This window comes from Nesoenas mayeri, assembly GCF_963082525.1.
Source record: "Nesoenas mayeri genome assembly, chromosome: 1".
Taxonomy (NCBI): Eukaryota; Metazoa; Chordata; class Aves; order Columbiformes; family Columbidae; genus Nesoenas; species Nesoenas mayeri.
Window position 1 is genome coordinate 142860295 of NC_137541.1, and position 17704 is coordinate 142877998.

At 34.8% G+C, this 17704-nt stretch overlaps 1 protein-coding gene across 1 annotated transcript in view; it reads right to left on the bottom strand.

Moving 5' to 3' along the window:
• The window catches only part of ABI3BP (ABI family member 3 binding protein), a gene marked incomplete at both ends in the record, with an annotated part of 163670 nt that overhangs the window by 115989 nt on the left and 29977 nt on the right, over window positions 1–17704 (bottom strand). The window contains 2 exons of the mRNA XM_080351588.1: window positions 7485–7617; window positions 10701–10769. Coding sequence (XP_080207714.1) covers window positions 7485–7617; window positions 10701–10769 — 202 coding nt within the window. The remainder of the gene's footprint in view (window positions 1–7484; window positions 7618–10700; window positions 10770–17704) is intronic.

A 17704-nucleotide genomic window follows, 5' to 3' on the forward strand; every position in this document is an offset into this window, starting at 1 on the left:
ATTTTTACTGGCAAATAATGTTTTTAATGAGAAACTATTGGCAACACTAAGATAAGGAAAATTTATTGTCCTTTATCGTCTTAATCCTTTAATACATATTCATACCACTATTGACAGACAAGAAAAGCTTACTTGAAATCTCTGTCACTATCTTGCAAAGGACACAAAAGTAACAAACAAATCCCATCTGCAACATAAATGAATCTTGCTGGACCCTGTACAGTCTCTTGATGAGAGACTTAGAATAGGTATAGGTAGATCTATGATCAAAATGCAAATCGCAGGTAGGAGCAGCCACATTCTTCCTAGCTTGCCTGAAAGAGGAAATGTCATTTGTTTTCATCTTCATCTTTACATTTTCCTTCCTGTTTTAGTTGAATGGGGTAGAAATGAAGTTATTGTATGTGACGGAAAGAAAACAGTGTACTGATTCGTTTCAGTTATTTAACAGTCTAAATGAACAGATGCATGAGAAACCCCATAAAAAACTTGTTCATAATGAATAGACTTTTAAGTGGCTGCTCCCACTTGCTTCTAAGGTAGAAAATGTTCTGAATACTGTCTCCACACCTGAAAATTCCCTCTCTGTAACATGAATTAAAATACCAAGAACATGTCAAAAAAATCTTTCACTAAAAATCAAGACTATTACAAATCTGACAAGAAGATTTTCATCGTTGTGCAAAACTGTGCCATTAGAAACATATAGAATAGAAGAAATGTGCTCTCAACTCCAAGATTTCCAAGCCTGTAAAAACTTCACCAAGGGTATAATTATTTCAGTGGAAACTTGCCATGACGAGTATTAAAAACACTGACTGAGATGATAGAATTTCCTCAACCATTTCAACTAAAAGCAGCCAAAATTAAGTTCCATTTTATAATTTGCAAGTCACGCTTATCAGAGGATTAAAAATATCCAAATTATAAACAACATGCAATCATTGTTTATAGAGTATGAATTCAAAAATGCCAAGTTTTGTCAACAAAGAACAATTAATTGTTAAACCAGGCTGCCAAATACAGTGCAATTTTGGTGCCTGCCTGGGAAAATTCTACTGATTAAATTTTGTTGTCATTTTAGTTTCTCCATTTTTCAAATCTTCCTTTCAGAAAAGAAATGAAATATCAAACAATCAACACATATAATTGAAGACACGAGAAAGCAGTAAAATCCAGTCACCACTCACGTATATTCATCCCCTTGTGGCAGTGACATACGCACACAAAATTTGCACAGCTGGCCTGCTATGTCTATCAGAAGCTGCAAAACTGTTTCTCCTGGATTGTAAATGTTGTGAGAAATGTCTTCATAGATTACCCCCAAAAATGACAGAAGGCAGGCTGAAACAGAGTACAGCCACACTCACATGGATGGGTATGGGGTACACCACACTGTTTCTCAGATAAAACACTTCCTGTTATCTCTGTGAGCTAAGAATATGAAAAACTGATGGCATACGTCAGGGTCCTAATAGCTAATATGAAAGCAATATGCTATTCAAGTAAAGTGCATTTGGAATAGTCCGAGGAATGCTATTCACAGCTGTGAATGCTAGTTCAATGTTTCAGCAAGGAGGTAGCACAACCACTTACACTGGGTGAGAATTTATTTTAATCTAGATTCTCAGCATGTACAAAGACCTGGCAATATTTACCTATTTTTAATTTTGATAATTCATTTGTTTTGGTGGGGGATAAGAAAAGGGTACATTTTATCGTAACAATGGTGATTGAATAGGACTTGTATTCCTGTTTACAACAAATACTCATCAAAAGATTGTAGGGTTCACTTTTTTTTCCAGCTAGCACTGTATAAAATATTAGAGCTCTTTTGTACAGCTCCATAAAAAATAATCTATCTCTCTCTCCATAACAGGCCATGTTTCACTCATTAGAAGATACCTCCAAGCAAACCACCAAGGCGACTGTGGAGAAATTTCACCTCTTCCCTTTTTACTAGACAACTGAAAGGATAATAAACTCCAACAATTTAAACAGGAGATGTCATGAGCAGGTGAGGGTACTGATCCTCTCACAGTTAATTGCTATAATAAAGCCAACAACAAAAAACCAACCACAGTAAAGAAATAAAGAGCCTACATTCACCAAGACAGCCTCTCTCCATATGCATTTGCGCAACATCATGATAGGTTTAACATTAGCATTCTTTAAACTCTTTCGACATTAATGAGCTTTAAGTATTTCAATATTCCAACTTCACTTGCCTCCACCTAGGCTGCACACAAAATGTGAATTAATGGCAGAAATAAAAGAAGCAAAACCAATCTCATCATTTAAAGGGAGCCATAAGAGTACAATATTACTCCATAGGCCAATCACTGTAGTGATTGCTATATCTGCATGGTCCATGTAAAAGCCTATCAGCCTGATACAAAAGGATGTTCTTATCCTTTCTAAGTTCAATTTACATAGGCTTTTTATTTAAACTCCACTATGCAAGGCAGTGAAACCTTTTCTTTCTCAGCTTATAGCTAGCCTTTTTATTACGCAGGAAATCAAAATATGATGACCATGGTAAGGAAGTAGCTCACAGGGGTTTTGCTTTTGAAATTAAGGAAATCTTGCTTGCTGCTAAGAGAAGCAAAATTTTAGGGTGGGTAGGCAAAACATTAAGTTTTCCTGTATCAGTATGAATGACACTGTCTTGCCAAGAATTCCAGTGCTACTTTTCCAATTGTTAAACAAATCTCTTTTCAGCCAGATTCCCAGAAAATGCTTGCACAGTCAATTATTTGGGCATAAACAATTAGATACTGGAAATCCTATAAGGCAGATGGTTTGATGAGATTTCCAGACTAGGTCAGTCTGTATAAATATCATGGGTTTATTTGGAACCAGATCCAAACCAAAACTCCAAACACTTTAATCATGGCTATTTTAGTCACACATAACACTAAACAAACAATTAAGCTTTGGGGTAAAAACATTCCTGCTCTGTGATTGTGTTGCCATAGATAAAAGATTCTAAAACTTACTGCACTTTTGTGCACAGGGACATAATCTGACTTTTTGAAAGACTATCAACATATATTTATTTATTTGTTTATAGTTAGACATCATTAGAAGCACAGCATCCATTTAGTTTTAGAAAGCAATAAAATTATTTGAACTACAATTTTTCAGATACTGTTTCACAAATGGTCACTGAAAGTTGATTATACTGTTTCATTTTTATTGCCAAGTTTACTTTGAAGTAACAGATACAGTTACATTTGCAAAGCACTTTCAAAGTTAGTTTTCACTTTTACAAGATCACTAACATTCAGTTTTTTTCACTTAAAGTTTTTAGTAAAATGACTGAAAGTAATTGAAGAGTTGGAAGTTCTGAAGAATGAAAGGATGACCAACAGCAAATGAGTGTTTAAACAAGCTTTCAGCATATGTTCCCACAGCAGTAACTAAAAAAGCATCTGACACTCAAAAAGTTAATTTGCTGTAGTATGCTTTCCATAAGGAATTCTGCTAAGTTTAAAATGCATTTTCTATGACATTTGTAAGCAAAGTATGATTAAGCTGGCAGATGCATAGTGACACAGATTTGTAGAGAGACACAAAAGGAGATGCATGCACATATCTTTCTGAATTTAGGGTTTTAAAAACCCTACTTCTGTGTGCTGCAAAACATAAATAATAGATATGGATTCTTCTTCTGTTTTCCCCTCTTTCTTTATTTGCCTTACTTTTTACATATATATATTTTTTTTTAATTATTTTTTTTTTTTTTTTAAAGCATCAGATACAGATTAAGTAAAACACAAAATCTGTACTGCTTGGAAATATGACATTATGACATCAGGACATTTAAATCATGGCTAAACAAATTTAAAGAATATAATTTTTCAATGTTCTTACCTTCTATATATTTAATGAAAAAATCCATAACTTCAGGTTTTAAATTTCTATTTCACATGCACCTAAAAGTGCGTTTGTTCTCCTATACATTCCACCCAATACAGTAAAATATAGTATCCTGTCTACAAACCCAGATTTTGTCTTGTATGGAAAAAAGATCTTCTTGCATCCTCAAACTCCCCCTACTAAGGAACTGAAGGTCAAACTATAAAGAAATAGTCTATACTCTTTTTCATACCTAAATAGACAGTAAACATAGCCCCAGCATGTTTATTATGACAACTCTGTCCACTAATGGTTGTTTGAACACTGAAAGGCAGAAAAGAAAAATGTCTCTCTAATTTCTTGAAAATATAAAAAGAGTAACTGAACATGACGCTGCAGCAGGTTATTACAACTTTGTCAGCCTCCCTCATCAACTACCTCATACTGGTGTCAGAAAACAAAAGATGCTGAGAAAGCTAACCCCACATTGTTGGTGGAACCTTTCTGCTGCTATGTAGTTTTCATCTGTTACATAAAACTAATTGCATGAGGGTTTTTTGTTTGGGTCTTTTTGTTTTGCTTTGTTTTACATTCTAGTGCTAAGACTTTGCCCAGAAATGATAGTCACTACAAAGAGGCTTTAGAATTTGCCCTTGTAAAGAACTTTGGTCCACACATATGTCAGTGATTATCTTTGCTTCCACAAGAAGATACGGGGTTATCTTGCAGGAAATATGTAGCACCCTCTTGGCTTATGCCCTTTCTCTCTAGAGAGTTAAGCAACCAAATAATGATCTGTCAAAAATGGCACAGAAACTTTTTCTTCATTGGAGTTTCTTAAAAAAGCACTTTGTAGATACAGAAGAACACTATGTGCCCTCGATAAGCAAGCAATAATTTCACTGAAGCAAAAGAAGACACCAATGCTCTTTGAGAACATGGCACCTCTTATTCAAAATTAATTTGCTCATAAAACCAGATCTTCTAGGGAATATCCCACTGAGGTCAGACTAGAGAAAATCTTGGCCAATAGATCCATGCTGTTCCATATGGTTTTCATCTTCCAAGTCAGCAACATCTTCAAGTAACTTATATTATGCAACATTTGTACACAAGCCTAATGTCCATCCAGAGATGGTAAAATCTGAGGCTGAGAATAGTGACTTTGTTTCAGGTCATACAGAGTTACAAATCTAAAACTTCGTGGGATATTAAATGACAGAACTGAGTTAAGGGGTCACAATTATCACACATTGTCAAAGATCAGAGGTTAGTCACTCTACAACAATCCTGAGGATGACTAACAGTACATTTCAACATGTCACAGTAAGTTGAACATGCCAGATGAAAAAGGATCAAGTAAGTGAAGTAATCCGCCCCTGTAACAGATACACATGTTGATGAATCCTTTGTCTGATTTGAAGTCTTGTACTTGTGACACAAAGCTAGTTTGCTAAGGATGGGCTACTTCCTAATTTTTTCATGCATTATCAATTATCATTCAAATTATTATAATAAATTGATTTTTTTTTTCTTCTATACACTGACTAGAAATACATTTGAATCCAAACTCTGCTTGGAATTATAGAAATACACACCAGGGTCATGTGGAGAACTGTTCTTATAGTTTATACAAATCATAAGCATTTTTGTCCAGTAAAAGTAAACAAAATAAGAGCACTACTTAAGTGATTTTTTTCCTTCATTGCTATGCTTGACCGCAAAACAGAAAATTAAGAGTAAACACTTGAGAGGCATTGGCTAACTAGACTAAATAATACTTAACTAAAGAACCAGGATTTTGGGAGATGTATACCATCACTTGACACAAAGACATGGTAAAAGCAAGTTTCTCTCACACCACAGTAGCAAACATATAGAATATGTTGTAAATATAGCAAACCATGGGTAGCATTGCACTAAGTGGAAAACATTACATACTGTGTTAAAGAGTTTGTACAGACTTTGTGTCAATGAATGCCCAACAAGAATACTCAGTTATTGAGGAGAAAACATCCAAAGCTAATGATGGCCTTGTGGTAGGTACCATATGCCTTAAATCTCCAGGTATATTAATACAGGATACAGTCTTCTTCTAAACTGTTCTTCCTTCACACTATATAATGAGTGCTGTAACTTTGGTGCTAACACAGCATATATAGAAAAGTTACATGGTAAAAATGGTGCTAAAATGTTATGTGGGCAGAAGACTTTACAAGCTCCTCCATAATCAGATTGTTTCTTCGATTTCTAACTGTAGGAAATTATTTGCTTCTTTCTTCACTGCGAATGTAAAATTTAAGTCTCAACAAACTTTTATTTCTACTGAAAAAAATCCGATTAAATTACATGCTTGGACATTTCCCAATATTCCATAACAATTTTCTAATAAAAATTGATGTTGTTTTTCCAAGAGTGTTTGAAATTGTGGTTGGTAATTAAGATCAAAATTTGTTCACGAGAAATTTTTGAAACATAAAAAAGGTTAGTCCAATACTTTTGGGAGGTAATAAAAAGGTCATGTTGGCTATGTGGCATGGGTTTTTAAACATAATCTATGTTTGGCATGCAGTTTCATGGTATCAATGGGAGTTATATTATAAACACCAAAGTGAGCATATTCAAGTCTAAATTAGACAGGTACAAATTAGACAAAAATGGACAGATATGGAGAAAAAAAAAATTTCAATAACACAAAGGTGCACTAAAAATCCTAAAGATGACAGTTGCAAACCAGATGCAGATGCATCCACACATGGGTGCATGAAGTTTCTTCTTGGTTTTACAAAATATTGCTGGCCTGAATGGAGCTTCACAGGATGCAAATGCAGACAAAAAAAAAAAATCTGTCATAAAAGGAAGAATACAAAGTGAAGACAAAAATGACAGATCAGGGAAGACATTAACAATTGTACTAACAATTTCAATAATCACAGTGGATGAATTTTACTCATCTGCCAAGAGTTGCCTAAAATGTAATGGTGCACTTAACTGAGAAGCTACCTAGCACTTGGACTTGAAAGTGCTACTTGGTGAATGTTCCTGAGCTTCCCACCTGCTATACCACTCATTAAATACAGCAAAATGAAAATGTTATGGTAGAAGAGATCTCCTTTTGCTTAGGACAAAAAAATTAATGAAAGCTGTTCTGTATTGATATAAAGAAAGTAGTGTAGTGATAAGACCAAACACAGGAAACAAAAATCAAATAGCATTAAACCAAGGTATCATGCCCTTACCACAGCAAAAGAGACTTATTTTACTTCTATCTGGCCAACTTTAAATCAATGTATTTCCTATGATTTAACACAGTTTCTTGCAATTCACTCAGATAGAAAAGAAGGCACAGCCAAGATGATTGGTTTAAGAAGAACAAAGGACTCAAGGACTCAGCATGAAATATCAAGATTTGTACTTCAGCATGCGGATATCTGACTAAATTTGCATTCAAGACAAGTAAAGACTTGCAAAACACTGATTAAAGTAAATGAGAAGATTTACTTCACATTCAGAACTCTCTCTTCCAATTTTTAAATTTCCACTCTCAGATTTATTTGAGCCACAACAGATAACTACACGATTAAATAATGATCATGATAAAACATGTTTTTCTGTTATATTACCTGTCGCTAGCACAGTTACTTGTTGCTGTCCAGTCATGTTGAGGGTTGACTAGGATGCCCCAGGAAAGGAACACAGAGGTTGGGGTGAGAGTGCCAACTACAAGCTGCAGAGGCTTCTGAGTCTTGTTTCGACCTACAGAAGAAACACGTAATTCCAATTACAAGTCAGTTTCTCTCTCCTGCATTATATAGGGGAAAGTTTCTTCATTTGGTTAAGAAAGTAAATGAAAGCCTGCTTCTCTTCTAAATTTGAATGGAAACATATAACAGTTCTCTGTCTTCTTCACGGTCAGTATTTCTAAAGTATGATTTTAAAAAGGAGGTAAGAGACAGTGTTGGTGATCTGTTTCTTGGCTTCTTGTTGAGGCAAGTGAAAGATCTGCAAGGAAAGGAGACTGTTCCTTCTCTGAAGCCAACTGAGCATGAACAGAGGAAAGAAATGCAGAACAAAGTTGGCATTAAAAAGGGAAGATGTAGATAGCAGGAGTACAGATTAGGAGACTGCTTTGAAAGCAGATATCAGACACAAAAGCCTCAGAAAGACTATTTTTTAGGTCCCCTCTGGACCATCATGACCCATCATGGTCCCATCATGTATTTCAACCTAGGAAGAAAATGGAAGACTTTATTTCCAGACTTGCAGATACAGGGTAAACCTAAAGGAATTCTTGTTATTATTTGGTGAGTCAGGATGAAGATATGTTTACTAAACTTTGTTTCAATTTTGTCTCATTAGAAGTTTTCTCTATTTCTCTTTTTTTTTTTTTTTTCAGCCTACATTCCACTTAAACCTAGTTTTTGAAAATGATCAGTGAATGTTTTTCATGTGCTTAGTATGAGAACAAGCTCTAAGCAGATTAACTTCAAAGCTCTGACTGTCTTGCACTGTCACAGAAGGTGTTCCACAGGGTGCAGGACATTAGAAAATCTTTCTTCGAGTGTGACAGAAATAGTAACTTCGCAGAATTCCTAGTAACACTGTAATTATGTCCATAGATAATTCATACTTTCTACAGCAATCTTCATCAAGAATTAAATAAAACCTACAAAAGTTCTGTTGTAGTTAACTGTAGGCAGTCATGAGTCAATGTCTGTGTCCAGGGTCATTTTTCTCTTTTAACCACCTGTTACATTCAAAGTGTTCAACTTTTGCATGATATTCAACTTCAACTTTGCTCTGAATGAAGCAGTACAGCTCTCATGGAGAGAGAACTTTCTTTATATAAAGTCTAAAAGCTAAGAGTTGGAAATTAAGAAATTATCTAGAGCAACTATTTTGAACCTGTAGTTTCTAGATTGCTCAAAGGCCAAGGAGAAACTTTGGTGTTTGAAATATGATTAATTAAAGGAAATTCATATATTCTTTACCTGACATTGCATTCTTCAAAAATATAAAGTACCTCCTCAAAATCTACAGGTGATCACAAATTTCCCCAGACTTTATAAGCCACTAATGTAAGGGTTATATTTTTCACTGTTGTGAAACAGATCTGACTAACTTTATTTTCATGCCTTTTAGACCTTAATATTTCTTCACTTAACAAGCCCCAATGAAAGTCTGATTTGTATTTTCAACCAACGCATGTGTGTGCATTTAGAAACATTAACCAGATGGGGTTTTACTTTATATTGATGATTAATATGCTACCACAAAACCCCACAAACAAAACCACTCTCTACCTTTAAGAGGAAGTATGGCGTGCTTTGAGATACTGTGGAATATATGATACTTCCACAAGGGCAAATGTCTGAATAATTTTCTTGTTTTTTGATCAGTTCCTATACTTTTTCTCAATTTTGTAAGAAAAACTTAAAACAGATTGGTCATTCACCAAACTATCTGGCAAATCTATTTATAACAAAACCCTTTCATGACCAGTTTTTGAGGAAACATGGAAAATATGCCAGTTGTGAGGAAAATAAAAACCAAGCTCTTATATACTTTGAAATTATACTGGGGTTTGGGAGGACGTACATACGAATATGATTATGACCCTTATTATGCCATTAGTTCCCAGAGACTGCAATGCTGTAAAACAAAGAATTACCTTGGTGATCATCTGTGTTCATCTATATGAATTTGAATTATACTGTATCTTCTAGAAATATAACCAGTCTTCATCTGTAAATTTAAAGTTGCAGCAACTCAAACTCTACCACAATTCTTGCCAATGTGTCTAGTTTAACTATTCTCACTACTAAAAGGATTTGCCATATATCTAGCTAGCATTAGACCAACAGTTGTTCTGATACCTTTGTCTGTTGGATAAGTCAATTATCTGAATTTTGTTACACAAATCAGTTTCTGTAGACTGTAGATAGAAAAATTAATAATGTCCAAAAAGTGAACTGGGCATTTCTTTGGTTTAGTGTTTTTTTATATGTATATGTGTTGCATCTGAAAGGCAAATTGCTTTTGAAAAATCTTTCGAGACATACTGTTTTACGTTTGGCCAAGAGCAAGAAGAAATTAATTCCAAGCCATTACCAGTAATTAGAAAAAAATTCATATAAAGGTCTCAAGCTATACACGTATACATATATATTATCAGTTTTTTCTTTGCAACAGTCCAGTGATCCTGAGAGTCATCTCCATATTGAAGTAAGGAATTAAAATCTAAAAAATTAATGATATGATTAAGGTCATATAGAAGTTCTTTGGAACAGAAAAGTATAATATTTCAGATTTCTGCTCTGCTATGTATAGTTTAAGCTAGAAACATGCTTCTTTCCTTAACTTATGTATCAGCAAACTTAGGAGTAGTACTGATTTACAGACAGATATAGATATACACACACACAAGTTGTCAATTCCAATGAGAAACAGAGAGCATGCATTATGCATGGATGAAGGAATCAGTAGTAGTAGTCTGCAAAGAGTAACTTTCAGTACACCAGGTCATTGTATTTCAAAACTTTCGGTTTTTTGCATGCACTTGTGACCTCTTTAAACATTAGAGTATTCTAAATTTCAATTCTCATTTGTAAGAACTTTTTACAGGAACAATCTTGAGGTACTACTTCATGTTATCAACACCACGTGTGTAACTAGTTACTGACACGGAAATACTGTCCTTCATTTTACCTTCGCATGTATGGAATTTGTGCATCCCAGTCAGACACCTACAGCTACAAGTATCTTTTCAGAGAAACCCAGTAATAGATTCTGTCTTCCTTTAACTGCTTTAAGAAAGAGATGCTGTAATGGTAAAATACCTGAACATGATTTCTTGTTATTTGAAATACGTGCTGGTCTTACTGAAACCAAATACCGTGGCTCTGCATCTGTAAAGGAAGAAAGCAGCAATTAGCACAAACATGCTATTTTATTTGAGAGAGGGATTAACCTACAATTCATAAGAGAAAGTCCAATATTCAGTGAATGCTTGGTAGATTATGCAATCTTTGTGATCCTCTGGCATGTTTGCTTTAAGGTTTATTCACCAACCATTCCAAAATATTCTACCCTTTAGGAAAAATAATACACCCATACACAAAAGATTTGGCAATTCTTTTTGACTGAGACACAACAAAAAGGGGAATCTGGAAGGACATACATGTAACACTTCAACACAAACTTTACTTGGAAAGTGAAGGAGAATGAAAACCCAGATGAAGAAGTAGTGATGTCAAAACACAAAAGTAAAACAGGTAAATTAAAAAGAGGAGAAAGCCTGACAGGTACAGCCAGGGATATCTACTTCTGACAGGAGCCAGAGGAACTTCTCCTACAATATTTTCTGTATTCTCTTTAAGGCTATAAACCTTAATTTTCCTGGTGTAAGCAGTTTCTTATTAAAGAGCTGACTCATTGTAAAAAAAAAAAAAAAAAAAAATTAAAAAAAAAAAAAGAAAGAAAGAAAAATAAAAGTAACAAAATGCATTGACAATTTAGGAGTGCATACCCCAATAGACTAGTAATAAATCATTCAAGATTTGCACAATTGTCTGGTTGCAGGAAACAACACAATGTCAGACAGAGTTAAGATAACCCCACCATCGGTTACTGCCTTATTCTGTAATTAGGTTTACATACTTTTTCCAGACAAAACTTATGAGATTTAACTATTAAGTGCTTTGACAGTTTTGAATACTCTTTATGAAAGAAAAGTTATTACTAACATTTAAGAGAAAGGGACTAAGTTTTATGTAAAATCCACAAACGGCTGTGTCTTTGACTGGAATCTCTGGGTACAGTTACATTAGAAATAATGTTGCATGCAACAGGAGAGCAACAGTTTAAGTTATTTTCTTATTCAATAGATTAATCTCAGAGATAAATTGTATTTTTCAGACTTTCTGACATCTACATTTCTTTTAATTTTAACCCTTATGCATTTTCTCCCAGAAAAAAATAAACCTTTGCAAAATATTTTTAAAATCTTAACAGGGAAGAATTTCTCTTCACCTTAACTACAGTTCAAACTTTTTTGCACCACTTCTCATGAAAACTCAAATGCTTCATTCCAGAAAGGTAACAGAACAGACCACATTGCATAGCAAAAAAAATGAAAAGCCCCTCTGAAGACAAGAGCTTTTGTCTTTCAATTCAATCATACCTGAATAGCCTAAATTTCTTTTCAACCACATTTTCTTTTAAACAACCACAGCTATTCTAAAGGATGTAGAGTCATCATCAGCTGTCAGTTGTGAATCAGCTTGGAAAACTTCTGGAAATACTAGTCTTCATAGGAAATAATAAAATTAGGCAAACTAAGTTTTACACAAATGCTAACACATTTCAGAGACATCTGATGTAGCCTGGATTACACACACACACATACTAAAAGGCCACAAATTCAGATATATGCATGTTTCTGGCAGTGAAAAGCAGATAATTTCACCCTACAGCTTGAAACAATAAATGCTTTGATTAAAACAATGTTGACATGGTGATTTTAGTTTGGGGAATTCATCTTCAGAAAGATTTTCCCTTATTCTTGACCTCAGATGTCAGAGATGTCTGCCTTTCTTAATTATTTAAAACCAAGCTCTGTTCTCACTGAACTGTAACACCAGAAAAGTCATAGGAGCTGCCAAAGAGATATCTATGGGCAGAATTTGGCTCACCATATGCTGATCAAAACTACCTTAGTTACAGGTTTTTTAAAAGAGCATTACTCTATGGAATTTAAGAAAACATAATGATCATTATAAATCAGAATTTGAAATTATCAGAGGAGTACATTTGACACCTGGGATACAACACTAAAATTCTATTGTGAATTTAACTAAAACTATATCCTAATTTAGAAAATCTTCTGCCATTTCTGAGCAGAACCACTCATGCTATTTTACAGGTGTTAAGAGGACAGCAACTGTAGTTGAACTTAAAGCATTATGGACGATCTGAAGAACACAGGCCTTGAAATTTTTCTCAAATGTACATTCAATATCCAAGGATAATGAAATGAAGAACGGCTTTCTAATCTCATATAATGAGCCCTGATTCACTTTTAGAAATGAAAGTTCTTTCTTAGCCTTCCACTGCAATGTAACATTTCTCTTATTAAGTTCAGGAGACCACTGAGTTTTCACACTGATTCAGTTCTCTTGCTGAGAAATATATGTAGCATCACAACACAGAAATCATTGATGCTACTACAATTCAACCCATTTTCAGGGGCTTAAAACACCACCTCACTCATGTAATAAACTCTGTCAAGTTGGAAGAACTATTTATGTTCATCTGTATTCCTTTATGATGCCTATATATGCATAATCCACTCTACACATCCATGTCTGCAACAAACAGGAATCTTGAGGAGAGGTAAGTAACATTAAGAGGAGGAAAAGAAAATGCTGTGAAATAACAAACCCTAATAAACCCATCATTTTGCTTGTGCTGCTTCATCAGTAGTAGGTTACCACCAGACATATAAAAACATGGTGTTCTAACTGTGTGTCATTATGATTCACAGAATATATCCACTATTTACACTAAAATACATTTAAAAGTAGAAGTGCATTTCAAAAACAAAATTATGACCTCAAGTAAAAGCCAATAAAATCAGAGTACAGACAATCCTGCTTACAGTTGAATATTTCTTCTTTTGGATGAACTGTGTTCAGTAAGAAAATGATAGTTACATAATTGAGGTTAATGTTCAAATATCTGGACACAGATTCATGAATCCAGCATCTTCCCCCATAAATCTTTACATCAGTAAATAACAGAGCTACAGATGATACAGATGCAAGATACAGCTCTGTCTGTCTCTCATCTTGTAAGGATCCAGAATCTCATCAACGAAGGATCCCTACAGAACAATGCAAACTTTAGCAAGTTCATTTGCAAATTTACTATCAAAATCTTAGCACCAATCCTACACCCTTTCCTCCCACTTCTCAAAAATATTAGAGAGAAGTATTCAGTTATCTTGTTTTAGTTTTTAAACATCAAGGCTACTACAGCACAATGAGCTCTCACCAACTAGATGAAATAGTTTTCTGAACTCCTTCAATTGTACAGTATTTTTTCATCCAGACAGCCATGATCACACACACACACTACATGTACACAGCTGTGTCTATAGCTTACCACAGAAGAGACATTCCAAAGACTGCAAAGTTGCACAGAAGTAACCCAGCTCTTTGGTGTCATTGTAAAAGAAGAAAAACAAGTATTTGACTGAGATTCTATAATACTGATGATATGAAATTATTAAAAGAAAAAATTTCTATTTTCCACTTTAAAAGTATCAGGAGACAACCAGAATATAACAAAAATACATGCAAGTGACACATCAAACTAATATAGAACACTTACTTCCATGAACTAGGCTGTCAATTCAGTGGCAGCAGGCAACTAACATGCACTGCAAAATGGTAGCAAATTCTGCTAATGTTCAGACATCCTATTTTAATTCACTTCAGGGTTCAGCCAATACAGAAATGCAGTTGAAAACAAAACCATGTAAGAATGAACTGACTAATGAATTTAGAATAAATTTTAAAATAAAGTGTTACGATACATCACTAGAATTCATAGACCAGCAGATTCGGGAATCAAAGGGAAGTACTTTTTAGCTTCTGGCCATAATTCCCTAAACTGAATTATGGAATTCCTAAAGACTTACTACAGGATGTCATCGTGGGCAAAAGCCAAAGGTAGAGAAAGGGAAGGATCAGGAGTATTATGGTGTAACAAGCTTGGGAAAAGAGAGAGAAGGTGGACAAAAGGGTTGGTGCGAATGAACCTGCTGCTGGTACACTTGTCTAGCTGAATGTGCTGCTGCTGACCTCCTCCAGGTCCTTCATTCCACTAGGTTCAGCTAATACTGACAATAAGAATTTGGGTTTTTTGGCAGCTTATTAGGAATCGACATACTTCTGAATTAACATGTACATAAATTGGCATCTTGAAAACCGTGTGTTTAATACATCTGCCCATTTCTGGGAACTGATCAGATATAAGAAACTGCACAGCAAGATATTTTAGCTAAGCACTGCTCTAGCATACATATCTGAATTACACTTTTTTAGTGTGTTCAAGGTGGTACTGGAAATCTTCCATATATATATATATATATATATATATATATATATAAAGGGTGTTTTCCAAAATGATGGACCCAATTTGAAATCACTATATTTCTGCAACCACGAAACGCCCAGGAATGAAACTCTTACTGTTGGAAATGACGGGACACAGAGTTTCCAGTCATTATGGCTAGATGACTCACTTAGTGCACAAACAGCCCCCAGCCTCAGTCATTCACAATATATGGCTTTGAAATTGGGTCAATCTTTTTGAAACACCCTGTATATGCAAAATTCACTCATCACTTATTATGGTTATTATAAAGCAGCATTGCCGATACATTCTCCACTTAGGCTGTACAATCTGGCTCAGGTAAAGAAAAGGCCAAAGCATTGTCCAAACCTGGCCTGGTTTTAGAAACTGAAAAGGAAATTAATTTTGTTGTGTTAGCTAATTGCTGTTCATTCTTACAAAATTTTCCTGTCTCCAGCCAAGTTTTTTGGTTCTTCCAACAGTACCAACAAATTCAAGGAGTCTGACTTGCAATCTCCCTAACCAAGTTAGAAAAAGAAACAGTACACATTTCTCAAGAAAATACAATTTCTTTACGAGTTAGGCACACTGAAGAGATTTAGATGAAGGTTTAAGTCAAGCTCAGAACATTTGCATGGGTCTATTAAACTTATTTATTAGTTTAATTGAATTTACATTTTGATATCTTTTGACACAGTCTGAATAGCTTCTGTGACCCATAATAATGTAGCTTACTGTCATGTAGACTCATAAAATACACTCAGCACAAAACACACCTTGTATCCTGATAAAGAGGCATACTTTTTTAAAACAAACTTTGATATTGCCTCATCATTGTCATTTACACTTCACTGAAGCTGCTCAAGAATTTGTTGCCAGCATGAGCTCATTACAAGTTCAGGAAATCCAACAGAACCCTCTTCTCTTTGTACATGCCCTCTGCAGGCAGTTGCCACTTAATGGAAAATGTTGAACAATTGCTGGCTTGGTTATTATTTTAGTTGCAAAAGAAAGGAAAACCAAATATTTTAAGATAAGAATCACTACAGTGAGGTGCTGGATATTTTAATAGATGAAATGTAGGCATATGTCACACTTTCTACAAAGCCACATATCTCTCCTGGAAATCCTAGGAAAGATCACGTCCTTATTCATTGCTCTTAAAGCATGCACATACACACATGAAATTTCATAAATTAATAAATCTGTTGACTTCAATTTTATTGTTCACACGGTCATAAGACCCAGCAGAAAACCAGACAATAAATTTCATCATTATCAATAGTGACAGGGTTGGAAATAGGGAAGTCATGAGTCTACAAGATAGATAGATATATATATACATATAATTGTGTACATTGTGTCATCTATTAAAAAAAAAGTTAGTCATTGCTCTATTCCCCTTATTCCAGTTCTAATCAGGTACAATTATCCCAAAAGAACATCGATTATGCTGCTCCATTAACAAAACCAGGCATGCAGAATTAAACCAGGGAAATGTCGGCAGGGCACTTCATTCTGTTGTGTAAACCTGTGCTGTTTGTTAGAAAGGTCAAAGGTCATTTTAAAGGATTGATGCATTTTAGGGAGGGACTTATATGCAAAGTCTATATGCTTTCTTACATTGACCTATTAAATTAATGAATCTTTTTTTTACTACTTTAAGTAGGGTCTACAGTTGATGGCATACCTGTATCATTTTCATTTACAAAGCTTCATGGAACAGACAGTTCAAACACTAATAGGACAAGATCCACTTTTGTCTAGATACAGAGATTCCATTCTCCTGGATCTAGTCACTCTCTCAGGAAATCATATGCTAAAGGGATGTTCCTTAATCTACTGTGAAAACATACCCTTTAGTAACTAAGAAACGTCCTTAAATCTCCATTTCTAAACTTTACATTTCAGTCACCAAATGAATTTAAGGTTGTGATCAAAGTCCCTAAGTTGATTGGAAAAGGTATTCAGTTTCCATGAACCACTAAAACTGACAGGAGAGGAGGAAGCATTAAATTGTATTAGTCTTGGTCTGAACAGGCCACAATGTGATTTCACATTTGGAAATCACTTCTTCTACATCCTGTTCAGTAAAACCCACAGTCAACCACTGTTCAGAGCAGCCTGTAAATCTGCTTTCTGTAAAAGTCAGATTAGTCAAAGCACAAGAGGACAAAGAAGGTGTTCTCAGGGTGAATGTGAATATTTTTGCATAAACCTGGTTTTTCTGATTGTGGAAAATTGTGTGGAATGCACTGAATGCCTTTTGTAAACTGTACAGTGACATTTGAATCACTAGAATATCTGGAATGTGGAACAGACATTTTTTACTGTGAAATTTTAAAAATATCTTGTTTTGATATGAAGCTAGCATACTAGGCCAACTTCATCACATACGACATGTACTAGGAGTACAAAGATAATGCAAGATTTTTCAGCAATAAGGTCTAGGGGATTTGTATCTTTGGAAAGGATACTGAGAGAATTTTTATTGTCCCTCTACAATACCTTATTTTTTCTAACATCTACATGAAGTGTGTTCTGAGCTGAGTTCTCTGGCTGCCAGAATAACCTAACCATTGTTCCTAAAACTAAGAACTATCCTGCAGTTCCTGCAGTTTGTGCCAGCAGCCAGTCCCTGAAACTGTGGGGAGTGCCAGCAATCACTACTGTCTTCTCTTCACCTCTGCCACACAAGTCACTC